General features: G+C 35.6%; 1 protein-coding gene across 2 annotated transcripts in view; it reads left to right on the top strand.

Moving 5' to 3' along the window:
• Positions 1-21,744, top strand: part of CCDC91 (coiled-coil domain containing 91) — a 396,521-nt gene that overhangs the window by 353,141 nt on the left and 21,636 nt on the right. Inside the window, exon 13 of one of the 2 annotated variants that reach the window (XM_061205328.1) lies at positions 10,111-11,142. The exons of the other annotated variant lie outside the window; for it this stretch is intronic. Coding sequence (XP_061061311.1) covers positions 10,111-10,221 — 111 coding nt within the window. The 3' untranslated portion in view covers positions 10,222-11,142. Of the gene's footprint in view, positions 1-10,110; positions 11,143-21,744 lie in introns of those variants that run through there. 2 annotated transcript variants of the gene reach the window in all.

Here is a 21,744-nt window from a genome sequence, read left to right as displayed (position 1 = left end):
TTAAAAATGTATTGGAAATTGTCTGAATTAGGAGTAAAGCAGTTGTTACCAGAATTATATTCTTTTCAAATTTATTAAACCTCACATATGGAAGTTTATACTAGAAAGTCTAGTGTCTACATTCACTCACTACCACAGTGCATCCTTTTCTGGCCAACTGCTGTTGCTTAACTTATAAGATCGAATAAGATTGTATTCCAAGGTGGTATGCCTGCACATTAAGGTCTGGAATACATATTGGTTTATGCTGCCCAGATGATTTAGTGAAGAGCAAAAATGAGTATTCCCATTTCTCAGTGGATTCTATGGTAGTTTGGGATAAAAAGGCAGAACTGCCCAAATATGTAGAACTTATTTTAGATGATTCAAAAACAGAGAATTGACTTACCCTAAGACATCTTAAAACAAAAACAAAGCAAAACTCACAGTTCTTTAGTTGTGGCCAATGGGGTTTAAGACTCTTTATACCCGTTTTTCATTTACTCTAAAAGAGCATCTGTAATTCATCTTGTGCTTGGTGGAAAGTTATACAACTTCTTTATATGTTGATATTTTTTAACTAAATAGTCAGATAGACTTGAAATATATTTCAAAGTTGAAAAAGTTTCTCAAAGAGAATAGGAGATGTGAACTCTGGAGTGAGAGTCTTCATGGGACGTGATGGCCTGTGAATGTTTTGGTAAAGAGGTCAGGTCTACATTTTCAGAAGTTCAGGTCGAGGCAACTGGCACTGCCTTAGTTCAAATCACTCTCCTGATCATATTGAATCTTTTAGAGTTAGAGTCATTCTAAACATGTATTTATATCACTATTATCCTCAAGTTGGTTCAAAGTCTCTTCCAACATGATTTACAATAATGACATAGTTATATTCCCAGAGAGGGGATGTTCTATCTCAACTTCAGCATTTTATATACAATATATCCCTCTTGCGGTCAAATTTACTTCTCTGCAAATATAAAGAAAAGAGTATTTATTACTTATCTGAAAATATAAAGACTATTTTAAAAGAGAAACTCTTTATGGTTGGTATACCCGTAATAAGACAGATACTATAGAACTTCCATTAATGCTACAGTAATATTACAGATAAGTCTAAATTTTCTTAGGCTGAAATGCAGAATTTGAGGATACAGGATAAAGGTAAAGATGGTGGTATTTAAAGCAAAAATGTTTAGATGTCACAATAAAAATAATCACCACTCAAGAATAACAATCATCTTCAAGTCTGTCAGTCCTTATTGTTTGTTCATAAAACGAACCAGCCCATTATGAATATGTATGCATATTAAGTTTTAAAATTGATTCATAATCTACTTCCGTCATGGCTACATTGAGAGAAAGGATAGTTATATCATCTCACCCAGAATGGTTGTCAGCACCTTTCTGTTCATAATGCTGGTACTCTAGGGATGAATCTTATCTGTCCATTGTCAAATGTCCGTTGTCAAAATGTGAGGGCACAGAATCTACTTGATACATAGTAGGGTTTATTAAGCAAAGATAAACTCAGGCTAATACTTTTAAATGTATTTTGAAGAAGTATATTTTTTAAGTGTAGGAGGACATATTAGGTTTGTGAAATTGGTCTGTTAACAACTCAGTGTATCAGTTTTCCACAACTGTAAAATGTAGATGTTAGACTAAGCAGTCTCAAAATCTCTTACCAGTAAAATTCCATGATTATTTATTAAGGGGAAACTGAACCAGTATAATATTCTCCCTATATATACAGTTTGTTTTTAGTCTAGGGGAGTTCTCAAGAAAAATTGATTTGTGGTGTATTTTCGAAAGAATGCTTTACACACACACACACACAATTCCAAGGTTTAAAAGCTTGAGAAACATTACCTATGCTATAGCCATTTTGGCAATTCACAATGCTTATTATTAGCACAAAAGCTATATACAAGTATAAAAGAAACCTTTTTTATCCTGCGTTTCCGAAATTCCCTCCAGTCCATCATAACTCAATAAATGGCACCATCATTCTAAGAATCACCTTTTACTTCTCTTTTCCTTTCATCCATACTTCTAATCCATCAGCAACTCAAGTTGGTCCTATCTAAAAATATATTTTAAACCTGACCTGCTGTTTAAGCCTCTATTGCCAACAGTCTGATTAACTTTATATTTTCCCCAGACCGAAAGTCTCCTAACTGGGTTTTCTTCTTCTACTCTTGCCCCCCAACAATCTCTTGTCCCCAGTACAAGTGTGATTGTCGTCGTTGTTGTGGCCGTGCTGCGCGGCTTGCAGGATCTCAGTGCCCCAACCAGGGACTGAACCCAGGCCATGGCGGTGAGAGCGCCGAGTCCTAGCCACGAGGCCACCAGAGAACTCCCTACAAGTGCGATATTTTTCAAACACAGAGTATGGTCACACTCTTGCTCAAAACTCTCCAGAGTCTTCCGATGACCTATAGCGCCCTTCCCGCTCTGGCCGCTGTCTACTTCTCTGATCTTCTCTCCTACCAGTCCCGCCCTCACCTTGCTCATTTTGCTCCTGTCTTCTTTATTTATTGCCAGTCCTTATTCAAGCCAAGTCTAGACCCACATTTTGGACTTTTCTCTTATGGTTTCATCTGCCTTATAACTTTCTTTCCTGATGCTTTTGCGTGGTTGGTTTTCTCTAATCATCCCACCCAAAAGATGTCCCCTCTGTCTCTGTCAAATCCTTTACCCTACTTCGTTATTTTTTATAATACTGATCTCCACCTGAAGAATATTAATTTGTCTCCTCAAACTAAAATATGAACTAAAGTAAACTGTAAAGTATATAAGAGCAGAGAATTGTTTTCTTCACCACTATATTTCTCTAGTGCCTGAAACAGTGCCTGACACATAGTAGGTACTGAATAAATATTGAATAAATGACTGAATGAAAGAATATATGAATACTCCTAAACTCCACTAAATTCAGACCTCCTTCCTCAGTGTCACTAAACGGTCTTTGTTCCTGCTAATCTGCTTTCCTAGAATTTCTTCCACATCTTGCTCCTCTCTAAGAAGACACTCTTGGGGCTTCCCTGGTGGCGCAGTGGTTGAGAATCTGCCTGCTAATGCAGGGGACACGGGTTCGAGCCCTGGTCTGGGAAGATCCCACATGCCGCGGAGCAGCTGGGCCTGTGAGCCACAACTACTGAGCCTGCACGTCTGGAGCCTGTGCTCCCAACAAGAGAGGCCGCGATAGTGAGAGGCCCGCGCACCGCGATGAGGAGTGGCCCCCGCTTGCCGCTTCTAGAGAAAGCCCTTGCACAGAAACTAAGACCCAACACAGCCAAAAATAAATAAATTAATTAATTAATTAATTAATTAAAAAAAAAAAAGAAGAAGACACTCTTGGTACTCTGTTCCAGTCCTCTTCACATCCTGCTCAACCTCTGTGATGTTTTCTCTGCTACATTCTCCCACAATGATCTCTCCCCCATTCTGACCTTCCACTGGACTCAGTCTTTACTGTATATATCATCACATAATTGTTCTTTAATGATTGTGTATGTCTCTTCAAAAAGATTATACACTTCTTAAGGACAAGGCCACTATATGTATACTTTTTGGGGGCTCAGAGCAATAATGCACAAATAGTGGTAGTCTTAATTTTGTTACTGGTCAGCTGATTGACCAATCAATCAGTGGATTGGCTCAATCTCAAACATGTAAATGAAACAGCTTGAGGATGTGTGTGTATGTGTGGGGGATGCATATAAAGTCAGAAAAATAAAGGCATTCATACCCGAGCAGCACTGTTAAAAAGTCAGCGTTGCAATAAAAACTGGAGAACTATTTCACTTCTTATCAGAAGGTAAATAGTCCTTCTTACCTAATGTGATGATATCAACTGGGAAATCTGCCTGAGTAATTACAGTTCCGCATCATCATACTTGACCTTTCTTCAATGCCCACGAAAGAGCTTGTTAGTGAATGTGAAAATGGAATCCATTAAACATTTTACTAAACATAAAACATATGTTTATGAGTAATTTTCTATCAGTGGATTTGCTGGATATCTCTTTTTAAGCATAAGTTTAAAATATGTAGGAGGGCAGGTTGGAAAAGTAACAGTGATAAAGGTAGGCCTAATATTTTCACATCTTCTGGTATATCTTATTGGTAAAAGCCCAGAAGATATTGAAATCACAATTAGTACTGTGTATTTAATATTTAATATATATATTAAATATATATATACATATATTTTACATACATATATGTATTCAAAAACAATGTATCAGATTTTCTGGGATATAAACAGTGTTCTTAACTGTCCCATTAAAATAAGCCTTTTTTTTTGTTGTAGCTGAATTTGAATTTTGCTCTCTTGACCAGTATGAGTTCACCATGCATCATATTGTGTGTTGGTGATAAGAAATAAAAGCCAAGGTCTAGAGATGTTTTGTTTTTCTTTTTCTTTTGCTATGGCATGAAATACTAATGGAAAGGTAAATCTAATACAGGAAATTATTGGAAAGTCATGTCTTCTTTTTACCCCCTAAGCTTAATATTAACTTTTAATAAGTAGTATGTATGCTTCTAAATGGTTTTCAGCAGTATGCTAGCAAACTGAAGAGATGACAAAAAGGGAAAAAAAGATTTATAAAGCTCAGGTGTCTGTTTCAGAAGCCTCAGAATTTCCAGTTTCTTTTTTCAGGTATCTGAAAGAGCTGAACAGCAGCTGAAGCAACAGTAAATAGAAGGGAAAACAAAGCAGTTAGAGCTACACTGTTACAAAGAGATTGTAAATCCTACAGCCAGTGTTTGCTGCCGCTACTCTGGACATAACATTGTCAGCCTGAAGTCACAGAATACAAATCTTTGATTCACTTTGAGATGAAAGCCACAAAAACAGAACAAAGTCCCACTCTTCAAGGGTGCAAAAAGAATATTTTGCCAAAATTCTTCTTACCTCAATAAAGGATAATAAGGTCATGCCTAATGAAACTGAAACTGTTGAAATTCAGGAATTCGCCAAGAACATCAGTTTGATGTACTTGTTTCAGAGAAAGGAATTGTCCCTGAACTATAAGAGAAAGGTCATAGACGTGATCTTACATACCATGCCCAGAAAGCACCCGCCAAATTGGAATATTAGATCTGAAATGGCCCAATTTATCTTCTTCCTCACAGAGTATCAGTCACCTTCTTGCTCCTTAAAGTGTTGAACTCCTGTTTATTTCGTGGATTCTTCCCTTCAGACAGTTCTGGGGAGGCATGGGGAAAGATGTGAAGTTTAGCTACCTAAACCCAAAGTCAGTACATCCATCATCTTATGGTTTCTAGTTCCAGGGTGACCTTTAACACAAACAAGAGAAGGGAAGTGCTTGGTATGTTTAAATCGAAATCTCTCAAACTTTTTTGTCCTTGTACCTGTCCTTGCTTTTTAAGAAATTACAGGATATTCATTCTGATGCATAACCCAGAGGATTGTTACTTAACAACAATCGCAGGTTGATTGCTAGTTTGTGCAATTATGAGTTTGTGCTATACGCTATCAAAAGGAGAAGTTTCTCCTCTAACATTCATAAATTCTAAGATATTAAATCAATTTTGTTTTTAATTGAATTCCTGATTGTTCAGGGTGGGGCTTCTAAAAGACTTTGAATTATTATATCTAATGTATGTGTGTGTGTATATATACATATATATATATGTATATATATATGTATGTTATGAACCATAATAGTAAAACACACCCCCATGAAGCCACCTCCAAAATGAATCAACATATTTCATCCTGATTCCATCTTCCAAATACAACTATCCTCAAGTTTTTTTTTTAATAAATTTATTTATTTATTTATTATTTATTTTTGGCTGCATTGGGTCTTTGTTTCTTCGCCCCTTGGAGGGAGGGGGGCGGGGGGGGGGCGTTACTTTACATTGTGGTTGCGCGGGCTTCTCATTGCCGTGGCTTCTCTTCTTGCGGAGCACGGGCTCTAGGCACACGAGCTTCAGTAGTTGTGGCTCCCGGGCTCTAGAGCACAGGCTCAGTAGTTGTGGCGCACGGGCCTACTTGCTCCGCGGCATGTGGGATCCTCCCGGACCAGGGCTTGAACCCTTGTCCCCTGCACTGGCAGGCGTAGTCTTAACCACTGCACCACTAGGGAAGTCCTATCCTCAGTTTTGATTGCATAATATCCTTCGCCTTAAAAAGAAAAGTTATATTGCCTATTGATGTAACTCAAAATAATATACTTTTAAATTTTGCTTGGTTTTTGCATTTTATGAAAAAAGGGGTATTGAACTATCTGTAGTCTGATTGTTTCCTTTTTAAATTCAATTTTATTACAAGTGTTTATTAATTTATATTTTTCTGAAATATTTGATGGTATGGTTGGTAATATGGTAGGTAATATGTGATATATTAAAATTTATTATACAGTTGTAGTAATTAAGACAGCATATATTTGCATAGGGATAGGTGAATTGTCTATGGAGTTAGACTAGGGAGGCTGAAGACAGATTCACGCATATGTGGAAACCTGATTTATGACAGAAGTAGCATTGCAGATGACGTATTTTTTGGCTCAAGCAGTTTCTGTAAGATATGCTAGCATAGGTATACAGAGGTCTGTGTTGATAGGTGTTCATTACAGCATTGATTATAATAGCAAAATATTAGGAACAATTCAAATGTCTATCAATAGAATAATTTTTAAATAAGAAATAAAATAATCCATTATATAAAATTATAAATATACAGTGGACAACTATGCAACTGTTTAAAAAGAAAACAGGGTAAACTGATCCTCCCATACACTACAGATGGGACTGATAAATTGGTACTCTAACTCTGGAAAGCAATTTGGTAATAACTATCACAGTTTAAAATATGCAAGTCCTAACAGACAACCCAATTAAAAAATGGGCAGAAGAGCTGAATAGACATTTTTCCAAAGAGGAAATGCAGATGGCCAACAGGCACATGAAAAGATGCTCGGCATCACTAATCATCAGGGAAATGCAAATCGAAACCACAATGAGATATCACCTCACATCTGTCAGAATGGCTGTCATCAGAAAGAACAGAACTTACAAATGTTGACGAGGATGTGGAGAAAAGTGAACCCTCCTACACTGTTGGTGGGAATGTAAATCGGTGCAGCCACTGTGGAAAACAATATGGAGGTTTCTCAAAAAACTAAAAATAGAACTACCATATGACCCAGCAATTCCACAGGTGGGTATATAACCAAAAACACAAAAACACTAATTCAGAAAGATACATGTACCCCAATGTGCATTGCAACACTATTTACAATTGCCAAGGTATGGAAGCAACCTAAGTGTCCATCAACAGGTGATGGATAAAGAAGATGTGGTATGTATGTGTATATATATACACAATGGAATATTGCTCAGCCACAAAAATGAATGAAATTTTGCCATTTGCAGCAACATGGATGGACTTGGAGGGCATTATGCTAAATGAAATAAATCAGACAATGAAAGACAGATATTGTATAATATCACTTATATGTGGAATCTAAAAAATAAACTAGTGAATAAAACAAAAAAAGAAACAGGCTCACAGATATAAAAAACAAACTAGTGGTTACCAGTGGAGAGAGAGAAGGGGGGAGGGACAATGTAGGGGTAGAACTAAAAAAAAGGGTTATTATGGGGTTATATGAAATCATCTGTGTGAAACTTTGAAATTATAAAGCACTATAGAATTTAAAGAATCTTTCATTCAATAAAAAATAAAATAAATAATTAAAAGAAGCACTGGACATGAATGGATGAAGAGGGGTGACTGGCTAGGTATCTAATCAAAAGGCTGGCTTTCCCCATCTAGAATGTTGCGGATTACTCCGTGGATTCTGGAACACTGAAAACAACGACTGCACAGACAGTAAAAATGAATTACAAATACTTTGGCATCTAAGAGAGAAGTATGTGTCTAATCAGTCCATTGACTAATATTTTTATGTCAATTACCTAGAAGTGTCAGAAATTTTACTTTTTCTCTTAGTGAGATATTTTTTCATTAATTTCATTTATTCTTCACATGTTTACTGACGGCCTTGTGTATTGAACCTCTGCTTTTTGTCTTGCTCTTCTCCTAGTCTATTCTTCATACAGCGCCCATGTGAACATATGGTTGAACATATGTTCAACCGCAATTATATCACATTATATTATTTTTGCATCTAAAAACATAAATAAAATATGCAAATCTTATGATGTAGAAATTCCATGTATTAGAATCTGTCCAAGAGAAACCCTTGGACAACTTCTGAAGGGAGTGCACTCAGGTTGTAAATTTCCTTGTTGCTTCATAAACAAGACAAAATTGGAATAAACTTACATGTCTATCAATGGGAAAGTGGCTAAATAAATCATGGAATGCAGTCAAGCAATTTCTTGAAAATGAAATAGGAAAATTTTCCAGTAATGACAGTGGAACAAAGTGATTATGTGAACCCTGCCATAGTTAACAATTACAAGATCTGGACCAAATATTTTTTAAAAACCTGTCTTTAAATGCTTGAAAACACCCAAAGTAGACAGAGACCACTAGGAATGGACCGGACCAAGGTGTTGGTATACCCTTCTGTACTATTTGAATTTGAACCAAGTGCAAAATAATTTTACAAAACTGCAAATAACTAGATTTCAATCTGTTTTATGTGTATTAAAATGAAACATTAAAAAATTCAACTTTAGTCTCCTACATAGCTTTTAAATTAGGTTAAGCATGTTTTTACTTTTAGAATTAAAAGTGCATCTATCATTTCCTAGTAGATTGCCTTGCTCTATTCGGGTTAAGTATTTATTGATTCAGTCAATCTCAGCAAATATCTGTTGAATGTCGAACATGTGGCCAAACCCTCTTCTACATGCTGGGGTATGATAGTCAGCAAGACAGACAACTCTCTGCTCACCTGGGGTTTATCTTATAATGAACTATCTTATTTGATAGAGACTTGTAAGCAGAAGGTATATATTCACCTAAAGGTATCATCTGAGAGAGGAAGAAAAAAAAAAAAAACCCATGCGAGAAAAGGATAAGCAGGAATCTTACTTCTTTATGTACATTAAAATCCCAAAATATTAGAATTGAAGGGAGTCTTAGTAGTTTTCAATCTTTTTACATGAGGATTTTGCTAAATATAATATATTTTTTTGATTAATTCTTAGGATACTTCAAAATTTTAATCTTTCATTTTTTCAGTCATTTTGAATTCAATGGATTATGGATGTGTAATTTAATAGAGAATTCTTGTTTGGATTTGTCTTTTTTCTTTTATATTGGGGGGAGCATGTAGGAGGAATAGTCAACTTTTACATAAATATGACAGGTATGTATCAAGAAATGGAATTTATTTGGCTTTCTTTTGAGTTCCTCCGTTCTTCTATAACCTGTAGGTAATGTGTTGTCGTTGTTTATTTTTACACAATGAGCAATTTCTTAGGGCAGAAGAGTTAGAAACCCTTTTTTGATGTATCCAATAATCCTTGCCATCCAGAAAGTTCTTTGTTATATGACTTTTATTACTAAACCTCTATGGTTTTGTTCACTGTATTTGTTATTGATACACTAAAACAATCCTAATAAAAAATCTCTAACTCAACAGGAAAACCAAGTCAAATTTGTTTCAACAATATCACGTTTCTTAAAATAAACCTTTCCCAAGAACTTTGTCTAATTTCAGGAAATTGTTTATATCCTCACTTATCCTTTGTCCCAGTTAAACTCTATGCATGGAGTAATTATGCTGTTTTTCTATACCATGTTTTTCTTCTGTTTTTTGCATCTGTTATATTTTTATGATATTTGTGGATGTCTAGTCTTTATATTCATTAAGAACTGGTATTTTTATGTACTATTTTATATTATCTGAAATCACTCTGATCAGATTTATGGTATTTCTCCAATAACTGAATACCAACATCAATTATAAAATTGTAATGATTATCATCTCATCTTAGATGATAGGCCAGAAATAGTGACTGCACTGTCTCTGAGTTTAAAGCACTGTTTGATTTTCTAAATCATCATCTGAAAAGGTTTCTCTAGTGGGCTTCTGTAGCATAATATTCTTTAGCCCTCAACTAAGTATATTCTTTTTCTCTTTCTCTCTCTCTCTCTTTAAAAAAAATCAACAGCTTGATCAAGTCATCCGCCAAAGAAGCCTGTCCAGTTTGGAACTGTTCCTCTCTTGTGCTCAGAAACAGTTAAGTGCTTTAATAGCTACGGAACCAGTTGACATTGAATAAAGAGAACGTGACAAGCTAACCCACACTGGCAATGGATAAATCATTAGACCTCTAAAATACATGCTGTGAATTATAAAGATGCTTTTGTTTTCTTTCCAAACCTTGGAAAATTGATTTCCACTTCAAGGATAAACCAAAACAGTATTTAGAAGAACTACAAGAGATCTAATTTATTTTCTTTTGTTTTCTCCTTTACATTTACTATTATTTTATTAGCAGTAGTAGTAGCAGCAACAAAAAGTATGATGTGACCCCAAAACCATTGAAAATTACCAGATTACCAAAAGTTAATTAAGTAAACTTTGTAGCCTCTGGTGCCCTGTTACATTGTATTTGGCAAAAATAGTAAATATTTTTTACTTATTGTTTCACAATGACTTGATAAGATTCTAGGAAGTCATCATACATTTATTTGATTTTGAGGATAGAAACAGCATGGTTTTCAACATCACCTATTTATCTATGTAACTTATATATGAAACACTGATATGACAGAGAATCATTCTGATATTACCAAACCTCTTTTCTGTAGTGGGATCTATGTATTTTCATTGGTAACAATTAACAACACTAAAGATTATTAAATTAATTCAACTTTGATCTGATGTACGATTTAAAGGAATATATGTGTTTAATGTGCTTATTTCTTTTTTTCAAAGTCACTATGAATCAATAAAATCGTTTTTCTTATGAATCATACCATGAACTTAATCTCTAGAAAGAGAATATAACTTAGCCATTTATAGGGATTCAGGTTCAAATATAAGAGATGTGAAATACTTTCCCAGTACTTCAGAAGGTACTTAATTCATGAGCAGTGTGCTTCAATGTGAAATCATGAGTTTTGTTTTGTTTTTTTCAAACATCAAAACTAAAATGTCATTACAAATGTATGCAAACATTCTGTCTTGTTTTCTGAAATGCTCCTACTTTCATAGGCTTTGTACTTTTCTGAGAATTTCTCAGTGTAATAAAAAAGAGCTTCAAATCTTATTTGGTTATTATTATTTTTTAATACTTAAAAAAAATTAATTATTTTAAAAAAGTTTTTTCTTACTCAAACTTCTACACCCATGGATGATGATGTTTTTAATTTATACCTTCCCCTAAATATTATAATAATATTTATCAAGAATCTTTAAATGTTAATGACTACTTAGTTTTCTCTTACAAATTTAAATAAGAAATTAAAGCAAGCAGGCCACTGACTTGAAATGCAGCATAGTTAAAAAGGGGGAAAAGGGCTTTTAATTCAGGAACAAGCCAATAACATAATGTTATGGTCACATTTAAAATCAGTTGACTCTTTGTCATCAAATTTTAAATGATAGGATATTTTACAAGTTACTCAGATATGATTTAGATGAAAATGAAGCATAGCAGGTCACTGAAACTAAGATCCAGAAAATTTTTAATATCAAGAGTATATAATAATCTACACCTCTCTTTCTACCCCTACCAGCACAGAATGGGTTTTTCTTCTTCCATTTGGGATTACATTAGTCTGTGCTATTGACATAGAGCAATTGTGGTCTGAAGTAATTTGGAACAGATCGACACTGATCAGCCTGTGAATATTTGAGGAACACCACCATGCACAATAATAAATTCTTAGATTGCTAAAATACTTTTTTTCCCATGGAGTTATCCTTAAAGATAACTGAGAATAATCATCTGAACATAAAACTATTTGATACATTAATCCTTCCAAACTGAGTTAGCTAATAATCTATTTCGGTGATGTTCAAGTTATAGATTTCCACATTTAGAACTGTATTCTGTTTTTGTCCTAGTTATCACAAGGACATAAACCATCTCAGGTAGCATTCACTAAGAGAATTAGATGATTAAGCATTGTGCTGTGCCCAAAGATAAGAGATTTTCCCTGAAATGTGAGCCCGAAGTGTCAAAGTAGTCAAATGTTTTGTATCTAAAACTTTCCCCTCCTATTGTATGGTTTCCTTAACTCTCTTTATATAGCATTTTCTACCTTTATGTTTAGGTGAATAAGGCACCATTCTGAAAGACTAAGGGTAAGAGAGGAATTCTGTTTTTTGAATGACAAAGCCACTGTCAAACTGTGACTCTATTTTTAGTCGCATACTTGAGGGTTCATTATTAGAATAGTTATTTCCTCAAAAAAAGAGTATCTGCTTTGAGCCAACTATTTTCACATGTTAGCTCAACACCCCTGTGAAGTTAAAATAACCTTGTGAAGGAGATTCGATGTTAGTGAATATCTGATGTTTAATTGCCCTTGATGACCAGGTAGAGTTGGGCTTCAACCCCAGAGCTTTCAACAGGCAGTTTTACTCTTTCTAGTACCCTGGAGATACCTAATAGTCTCTCTATAAGAAATTATCTGGAAATTTTTATCCCATGTAGTCATCAGATTATTTTAATCTTTCAAGAAGGAGGCTAGCCCCCTCTTATAAGCCTAATTGGAATTCTAGCCCTGCCACATTCTAACTGTAGAACATTGGACAAGTTGCCTAACCAATTTGAGTCTCTGTTTTCTCGTTTGTGAGGTGAAAATAGTGATTTTTACAGGCTTTTTGTGAAAATTAACCTTGTAAAATGCCCCGTAGAGTAGACCTCACTGGCGTGGCCACCAGTTCACAATAAGCCCCCTTTCTCTGGGAACTGCCTACAAAATACAGGTGCAGTTGCCCACAAACAACTGGCCAAACAATATTATTCTGTCCCTCTAACGTTGACTGGCTAATCCACAGGTGAAGACCACATTGGCCTCCTGTGAAGAGTCATGTGCTGAGATACTTCAACTATTTTACCCTAGGGGGCCAGACATGAACTCTGCTTCTGAGGTCAGAAGTCCCCTGATCGCTGCCTTTCCTGAGTCTTGGATTCTTTGAGCTACCCAAATATTCTTCCAATATGCCAGTTGGAAGAATACTTTTTTCCCTTAAGCCAGCCAGAGCCAGTTTCTATTACATGCAACCAAAAACGTATTAACCGAGGCAATCCAGCACAGAGCCCAGCGCATAATCCCTGGATACCCAGCACTTGTAAATTCTTCATTTCCTCCACCATACTAATCCTCATCCAAAATGGGAATACTCTTTGCTTTATTTTTAAGGAATGTTAAAAATATACCTGAACCAAAGCCCCTATTGTCTAATAAAGCCAAGTAAATCACAGAGACCTAAAACTGTGAACAAACAGTGCCCTATTTAGAAGTTCTCTGTCGTTCAGAATCTGGAGTAGAGGTTTAAACCCAGCCTCGCTAAATGCTGATTCATGTTGCAGTTCAGTGGAGCCTTACTCAGTGATTGCTTTGAAATCAAAACCAGAACAATGTCCCTATGATTGATATTATTCTGCATTGAGTCAGGTAGTTTTTTTCTGATAGTTAAACTGACTGGAATCAGGAAATGCTATATATGCTTTAAAGAATGATAAAAAAGCAAAAGAATTATTCATTCACTGAATTTAAAAAAACAGTCTTTGCATGATAAATCCTGAATAAGAAAAAAAAAAAAACCCTATGTAAAAACCTGGAAAACATTTATGAAACTCCAAGAGAAAAACGAGAGTTATTGAATCCAAGCACTTATCCCCTAGTCTGCTGTTTACATACCAGTAAACAACTCTACTGTGTCTCTGAAGACTACTAACAGGAAGCAGAAAGCCAAAATAAATTAATAGTTCTTAGGTTGGGAATTGGATTCATGTGATCTCACTGAAAATATAACTTTTGTCAAAAATTTATCTCTGATGAGATTAAATACTACTTAATTGATAAAATTCAGTTGTGCCTTTGATGAAAAAATATTGTTTGATTTTGGAAGGTATGTGTTGGCATGCTCAAAATTATAAAACAGAAACAAATTTTAGGCTGTTGGGAGAGATTGACCCTGGAGATGGTACAGTATTTATCTTAGACACTGAAAACCAGTGTATACTAAGAAACATAATCATTTAAGAACAATGGTAACAGCTACAGCAACAAACTGTCAAAGAACAACACCACCCTCCCAGCTCTATATGAAGATATTCAGGGATTATTTGCTTTTTATGAAGATCCCTTTTCTGGAAGGTTCCAAACAAACTATGTTGCTTTTCAATAAATCTTCATCAATTAAAAAAAAAAAAAAAGCCAACGTGTTCTGAATCCACAGGCCACTTACTCATGGGCATCACCACCATCATCATAGTAAGTGGGCAGAAGCAATATATGAAAACTCCCAGCTGTGACTGCCAGAATTTTTTTAAGCCAGACAAAACTAAAACCGTTCCCTTTATTTCACTGAAAAATAAACACAGTTCCATACACCAAATCTGCCATAATGCAGGGACTCCTTGGGCATCAATCATTGGTCTATATAAATAGAAGGAAAAGAGCTGGTAAAATTTTCTTTGTTCTCACCTAGTTTTCTGTTTTCTCTTCCCAGAACCACCCATTCTCAACAAGCTGATCCCCTTTAAATTCTACTTCCTCCCACCCTGGGCACTGCACACTAGACTTTTCCTCTGCAGTACGTGTGGAGTTAAATAATAGTTTGTGTTAATTGCCATTTATAATTAATAATCTGTGCTCTCATTTGTTTATATATATCTCCTCCTGAAGGAAGAGCCCACATCTGTCTTGTTTATTATATTCCGAAGGCATTTCCTAGTACCTAGCCTGTGTGTGGACTTAGTGTATAATAGTGAGTCCATAAATAGTTGAATCAATCAATCATTCCACTTGTAATGTAATAAATCAACTAATCCTGAGCTAATAGAGTCTGACTACTAATTTAAAGGATTAGCTAAAATTGCTGTGTTTCTAGATGAGGTTCTATAAGAAAGTTAAAAAACTGTCATAAAACAGTAACCAGCCTTCTGAGCACTTTAAAATGAGTCTGCATTTCCAAATGCTACTAGGATGACTAAATCATAGCTACTAGAATGCTACTAAATTTATGTGCTACCCAAATTTACAATATCCTCTAAGAGTGTAAGTAGGGAAGGATATATGGCAAATTATATACATATGTGAAACAATTTCTTATGGTACCAAAAGATACCTGGCCTCCTGGTGAGTGTGCTGTAGGGTAAATATTAGACTCACTGGTCCATCAGGTTTCAGCTACAATAGGAGGGAGGAAGAAAGTTTGGAGATGAGATTGTATGCATAGGGTTTTGGAATCAAGAATAGGAGATCCAGAGGGCCCAGTAGGAGCTGTGGGTGAGGAGAGGAGAGGGTTTGGGATTGGGTCAGATCTGGGAATATTTAGAGCAATGTGGTGTGAGAGTCCTGGTGATAACAGATGCCGAAGGATACTGATGGCCTTTTAAAATCCAATTCTGACTCCCAATTGTTATGCAAACTGGTCTTGTATTTTTGAGAAATACACAGAGATGAAGAAACAAACTCATTCAAAAGGTAGGAAAACTTGACTCAGTCCTGGCAAAGATTCAGTTCTCAGAAGTCTGGAAGCTGATTTTAAAAGAAATAACTGAAGCCGCAGAATGTACAAATCACTGACTTCAACACAGCTCAGATACTGAAGCAGATTATAGAAAATGTTTTGTGGCAAGATGTATATGTAATGAATTTTGAGAGCTTGCTCTTTTGTGTAGGTATTCTTTTCTAAAAATGTTAAGACCACCGGACACTGGAAAGCACTACCTTTATGAAACATACTTTTCCTGTAATTTTTTAAATCTTTCTTTTTGCCTGCTTTCCATAACTGCTAAAATTGTAAATGTTTATAGATTTATAAAAATGTTTAGCAGTGATTCAAGTAGTAAAATTTTAGTAATTGTCTAACACACTTTATTTTTCTTATAATTTTTTTCTTTCTCTCATAATGCAGGGAATAGACTTTTATACTTTGTATCAAATCAAAACTGACATGTTGGCAGCAGTGACATAAAATGAGATAAACTAGGTAGAAATATCAAATCAGATTCTTTTAGGCTTGGAACCAGTCTGTAGGTTCCAAGTAATCCAGATAAGCAGCTACAGTTATTGATGAGTGAGACATATTCTCTTTTATATGAATTAAATTCTTTCAAAGTGTCACAGTGATTCTACCTAATATAAACCCTTGGTTATGCTGGCAGTTCCCCACATGAAGAATTCTTGTGCTCAGGAATGTGTTTGATCTCTATTCCTTAGAATTTGAAATGCATATTCTCTATTATAGATGTTAAGTAATCTACCTGGGAAGCCTGAAAATTCTACATAACCTATAATGCAGTGTTATGTAGACCTCAACCTTAAATGTAATGGCGCTGGTGCCCTCATTTTTTTATTCTCTCTTTCTATGTGATCTCTTCTGGTTCCACAGCTTTACATACTCTCCGTATGCTAAAGACCACTGACTTTAAGTCCAAAGTCCTATATTCAGCTGCCTACCCTATATTTCCACTTAGATGTGGTACCTAACATGTCAAAAGCAGCGCTCTTCATCGCCACCTCACCTCTGCCAACCAGAGCTCTTTCTCTGTCTTTTCTAATATTTCCCATCTCAACGAATGTATCATCCCTCTCCACTTCTCTCTTTTATCTCTCTCTCACTCCCTACTTCAAATTCAGTCCTGTCAGCTTTACTCCAAGACTTATCCTGAATCCATCTACTTTTTTCCATTCATTCTCATGACTACCTCCCTGACCAAAGCCTTTGTCATCTCTTGCCTAGACTTGAAATAGTCCGCTCAGTGAGCCCTTGTTTCCATTCTTGCTCCCAAAAAAATCAATTCTCCACATTACAGCTAATGATTTCCTAAAACCTAAATATATTGAACCAACTAATGTCTCTATGGGAAAATGCATTCATAATTTCACTTTGGGTGCTAGGAACATATACAATGTAGTAGGAATAGATTCAAGTCATTGGTGGTGGTTTCAGTCATTGGGGCAGGGTTGCTAACAGGATCAAGTGCAACTGGTAAAAGTATGACTGGGCTGAGGAAAAGGAGAAAGTTGGTAAATCAATGGTTAAGAGACCTGCAAGTGTGCAATGGGTATGTATATACTCTTTTGGGATCCAGCTGGTTCCTTTTCACATCCTTTTCTTCTGTATGGCTTAAGCTTTGACCTGCCTGCTTCTCTACTATTACTTACCTTTATCTACCAGAGTATTCCTCCTTGAAGGTTTACCGTGGAACAGAATTCAACATTATAAATATCCACAATCTCTTAGATAATCCCTTCAAGATTGGTTAGGAATTTTATTCACAGAGGTGGGAAAAGTGGAAGTAAAATTTTCATCCAGAATTGTGTGTACTACAAAAGAATATGTAGCTTCAAGCCATTCTGGGCATTTTCTGACTGAGCTAGCCCTGGCTTGGGGTATGAAGGACCAATATTTTCTCACCTTCATTAGCCTTCTTCTAGGGAAGAGAGAGGCTTCTCAGCCCTCATGAAAACTTTGTTCTCTCCTCTTCCTGCCATGTGGCACCACCAATCCTACCATTATAGTGGACACTGACAAATCAGGTAAGAAGCTTCAGTAAGATGGGGGTGGGGTTGGAAGAAAGGGGGAGATAGCAAAATCCAAGAATTCCCAAACAGGAGTACCCTGTCCTTTTATGAATAGCTCTTCTAATTATGATATATTCAATTGACTAACAGAAATGCTTGAGAGGTGGAATGTATCAGGTACCCCGGGGGCAGTCAAGCTTGCTTCAACAAGCTGAGATCACTATCAGGTAGCCATGATTCTTTCCCCTATGAAATAGAGAACATGGGACCATATAAGACCACAAGGTTGGAGCAACTCCATGAAATAATTTATGTCAAAACGAGGAGTTTTGGGCATGAGATGATCTTCACTCTTAAATTTTGTGCTATAATTATTTTTGCATACTTCTTTCTCTTAAAGAATGAAAAAATAAGAGGAAGCCTGTATCTTTAGTTTGCTCAATGAGAAAGAAAAATTGTAATTGGATACCCTTACTGTCAATCATTTAGCAATGCTTCTGGATAGAGATAAGGGAAACTTTCTATATATGCATTGTGTAATATAACCACTAGCTATATGGGGCTGTTGAACTCTTGAAATGTGGCTAGTGTGACTGAGGAAACTAATTTTTTAATTTTATTTAATTGTAATTAATTTAAATTTATATAGCCACATGTGACTAGTAGCTACCATATTGTAGCTTTTGAATCTAGGAATATCCTTGCCAGGGAAAAAGCGGTGACCAGGTTTATTACCCCTGATCTTTAACACAGTCATATTTGTTCCCTTCCACCCTTCTTAAGATTAGTGTGGAGAGTAAGGAGGTCATGAGTACAAATGCATGTGAAACTCTCTAAGGAAAGGTATCTCGCCAGCAGAAAGCTGAGAAGACAGTGCTGTTGATAGCTAATGTTATCATGACTAAAGAGTAAAAGACCTAATAAGTCAGGATAACCCTCTGACTAATGTATGACTCTCAGAGCTAGGAACATTTGTAGTTGAGTGCTTGCAAAGAAAAGAGATTTCTCTGATCTTTGGCCAAAACTTTTCAAAAAATCAGAAATTCATCTCCTAAATTTGAGGAAATACTTTAAATTTAGTCTTGGTTTGCTTTTGAGAGGGACCTGGAGAATCAATATAACTTTAATTTTGAAAATTAAGCAGAAATTGAATAACCTCATTATTCAGTTAATTCAGAATAATTCATTTATTATTCAGAATTGAATAATAAGGATTCAGACTTCCAAACTGGATTTTTAATTAATAAAAAATAATGTCTAATTAGTTATGAGTCTTCAAAAATATTTTATTTACACTGTCTTCCAATAATTGAATTTGTTGAGAAATATCTTTTCATTTAAAAAACATGTGTTGAACTCCTACTATGTGTCATGTATTGTGCTAGACATATACAACTAGTTAATGCTCTTAACAGTTCTTTTTAAGAAGAGGAAACTAAGGCTGAGAGCGGGTCAGTAACTTGCCAGTGATCACTGCTTTACAAGCTCTACTTCATAAGGTATGAAGCTGGGTTCCAACCCACGTCTACCTGATGCCAAAGTCCATGCTTTTCAGAAAGGGAAACATTTTCTTCTGCCAGTTACGTTCACCTACTTTATTTAACCTAGCCACTCAGTCTGTTTGGATTCACTTTTGTGATGTATCCCCCACCAAAGGCTGCTGATGATCTTAAAGAATTTACAAATTCCAGGCTCAGCTTCTTGGCAACCAGGTTATGCTGAGTGATGCATCGCCAAACCTGCACTAAACCCTGTAGCTTATTGGAGTGTTAGGGTTTCTGCTGATGGGGCAAAGTTGTGGGAAAATCATTTCCCTTCTAAGCCAAATTCCATTTAATTGCCATTGTTTACCTGGTGGGAAAAGATTTACATTCCACAGCTCAGACAAATCAATACTGCTTAATACTGTGATTTAACTTGGAGTTACACTAGCTAAATGACAAGAACGCCTGGCTGGAATATAAAGTCAAGACATCAACTACTACACTATTGGCTAATATAACCTAACAATAAAGATTCTTCCAAAAGACTAATCTTCTCCCAAGCTCTAATCAATTCTTAAGGGAAATCATCAGTCCAAATCAATAATAACTTGATGGTGTGATGAGCATTATAACCTTAGATTTTCAGAGAAGAAAATAGAAATGGCTTGACTAACGTAATTTAATTCTAAGTCTTAGTCATAGAGCACAACACAGAGCCAAGAATCACTAGCTCCTTTCCTCAAATTTTACCTATTATTTGAAATTGATACAGCTCACCAGTGATATTAACATCAGAAATTACATCACATCTTAAGTAATTTGGAAATAACACGATAAGAGTATTGTTTCCATTGTAAAACTTTACTGAGAAGATTTGTATTGTTCCCTTTTATAATTTATCACAGTTTATGCAGGATGGAGCCAGTTTATTCAGGATGGAGCCGGGTTCAAGACTCATGTCCATCATTTACCAGCTTAGTATTTAACCTCCCTTGTGCCTCAGTTTCCTCAGTTTTAGACAATAAAACTCACATCATAAGCTTGTTAGATTAATACATGTAAAACCATTAAAATAATGTCTGGCCCACAGTTCAGAGTTTATGTTCTGTATTCATAAAGAATAAAGTTGCTGTTTACATTATCTTTAAAATTTTTCATTATCATTTTTGTTAATATTTTTCATATTGATAGAATGTCATTTTTTAGCTTTTAAGAATACTTTTGTTATATTGATTCATTTGTTCAGATTGATGGTTTTTCTCTTCTGTCAAACCATGTCTTAATTTATTTGAAACACATTTATGATCTGTCATGTTTCAGCCAGATGTCCCATTAGCTTCTAAGTAAGCTTAGAATTCTGTAAAACATCTTCAGAGAGGGCGTATAATAATGTTTTACGGAATGATTTGTTTTTCCAGTGGCGGCAAAAATTTTGAGAATTCTAAAATGCTCTTTCCTTCAACAGTTATCTAAAGTTAAGCCCTGAGCATCTGACCTCCATGCAACCTCCATATTTCACTGTTGTGATTGTCTCAGGTATGTTTACCTTCAACATACCTAGTCCCCTAATCTCTTTCTCCTGCTCCTCCGCCAGTCTGCTGCATTCCTGTCTGCTGTGAAGAGTGGTGACAAATACTAATCTGAACTAGACCACAGTCGCATGAAGTCAGATGGAGGACTTGGCCTTGTATCAAATCTTAAAGCAGAGGGGAAGGGTGGAAATGCTGTCTTGTAAATAGCAAGCCACCCAGTGTGTAAGCCCTGAAAACATGTAAATAACACTACATCTCATATGATTTATTTCTCAATTTTGTCATGCTACCTTTGCCAGATAGTTTAACTGAGTATGATTTGCAATGTTATTTTATTGAACATTTTTTGACAATTTGAGTACAGCTCTGAATGTAGTATTAAATCCTCTTCTGGCTCAGCAGATTGCAAAATTGCACGCTCTGTCTACACATCAAATCCTAGGTCTGGAGGGGAATTCAGACTTGACCTAGTGCAGCACATCCAGAAAACACTGCATTCAAGCTCTCTCATAGCAGATGGTATTTCAAGCTATCCTAAATGACATCTTTACAAGAAGATTAATTATATTATTACAAACTTTCACACAAAGGTTAAAATTAAGCTTGGCTTCCATTTCTTATAAATTCATACAATTTTTTCTTCTTGTTCAAGGATCTCTAGCCAACTCCAATGGCTGGACCAGTAAGTTTAATCACACTTCTGTGACTAGGAAGAAACTAAATATCATAAATTATGTTAACAATTTAGTTCTAAATTCTTTGTGTCAGCTTTATGTGTCAGGTTTGGGATTGGTCAATTTTTTTAATCCATCAGGGATCCAGTGTTGCAGAAGTCCCAAAGAAAAGCTATTCTGAAGAATTCTCAGAGAATCAACTCAATTTTGGCAACTCTTTTATAGAGATTTTGGGATGACCGGAAACTACACTGGCACAATACTTAAAGCTTTGGCCTAACATGAATTTAAATTATAATTACATTATAATATTTTCTAAGAATTCCGTAAGAAAAAAATTGTATATGGTCAAAGGAAGGAAAAATTGCTTTAATCAAAGTCCCAATGATTGAATAGCA

The sequence above is a fragment of the Eubalaena glacialis genome, chromosome 11, assembly GCF_028564815.1.
Source record: "Eubalaena glacialis isolate mEubGla1 chromosome 11, mEubGla1.1.hap2.+ XY, whole genome shotgun sequence".
NCBI classification, from domain to species: domain Eukaryota; kingdom Metazoa; phylum Chordata; class Mammalia; order Artiodactyla; family Balaenidae; genus Eubalaena; species Eubalaena glacialis.
Note: the sequence above shows the minus strand (reverse complement) of the source record. Positions and strands in the feature narration are given on the sequence as shown.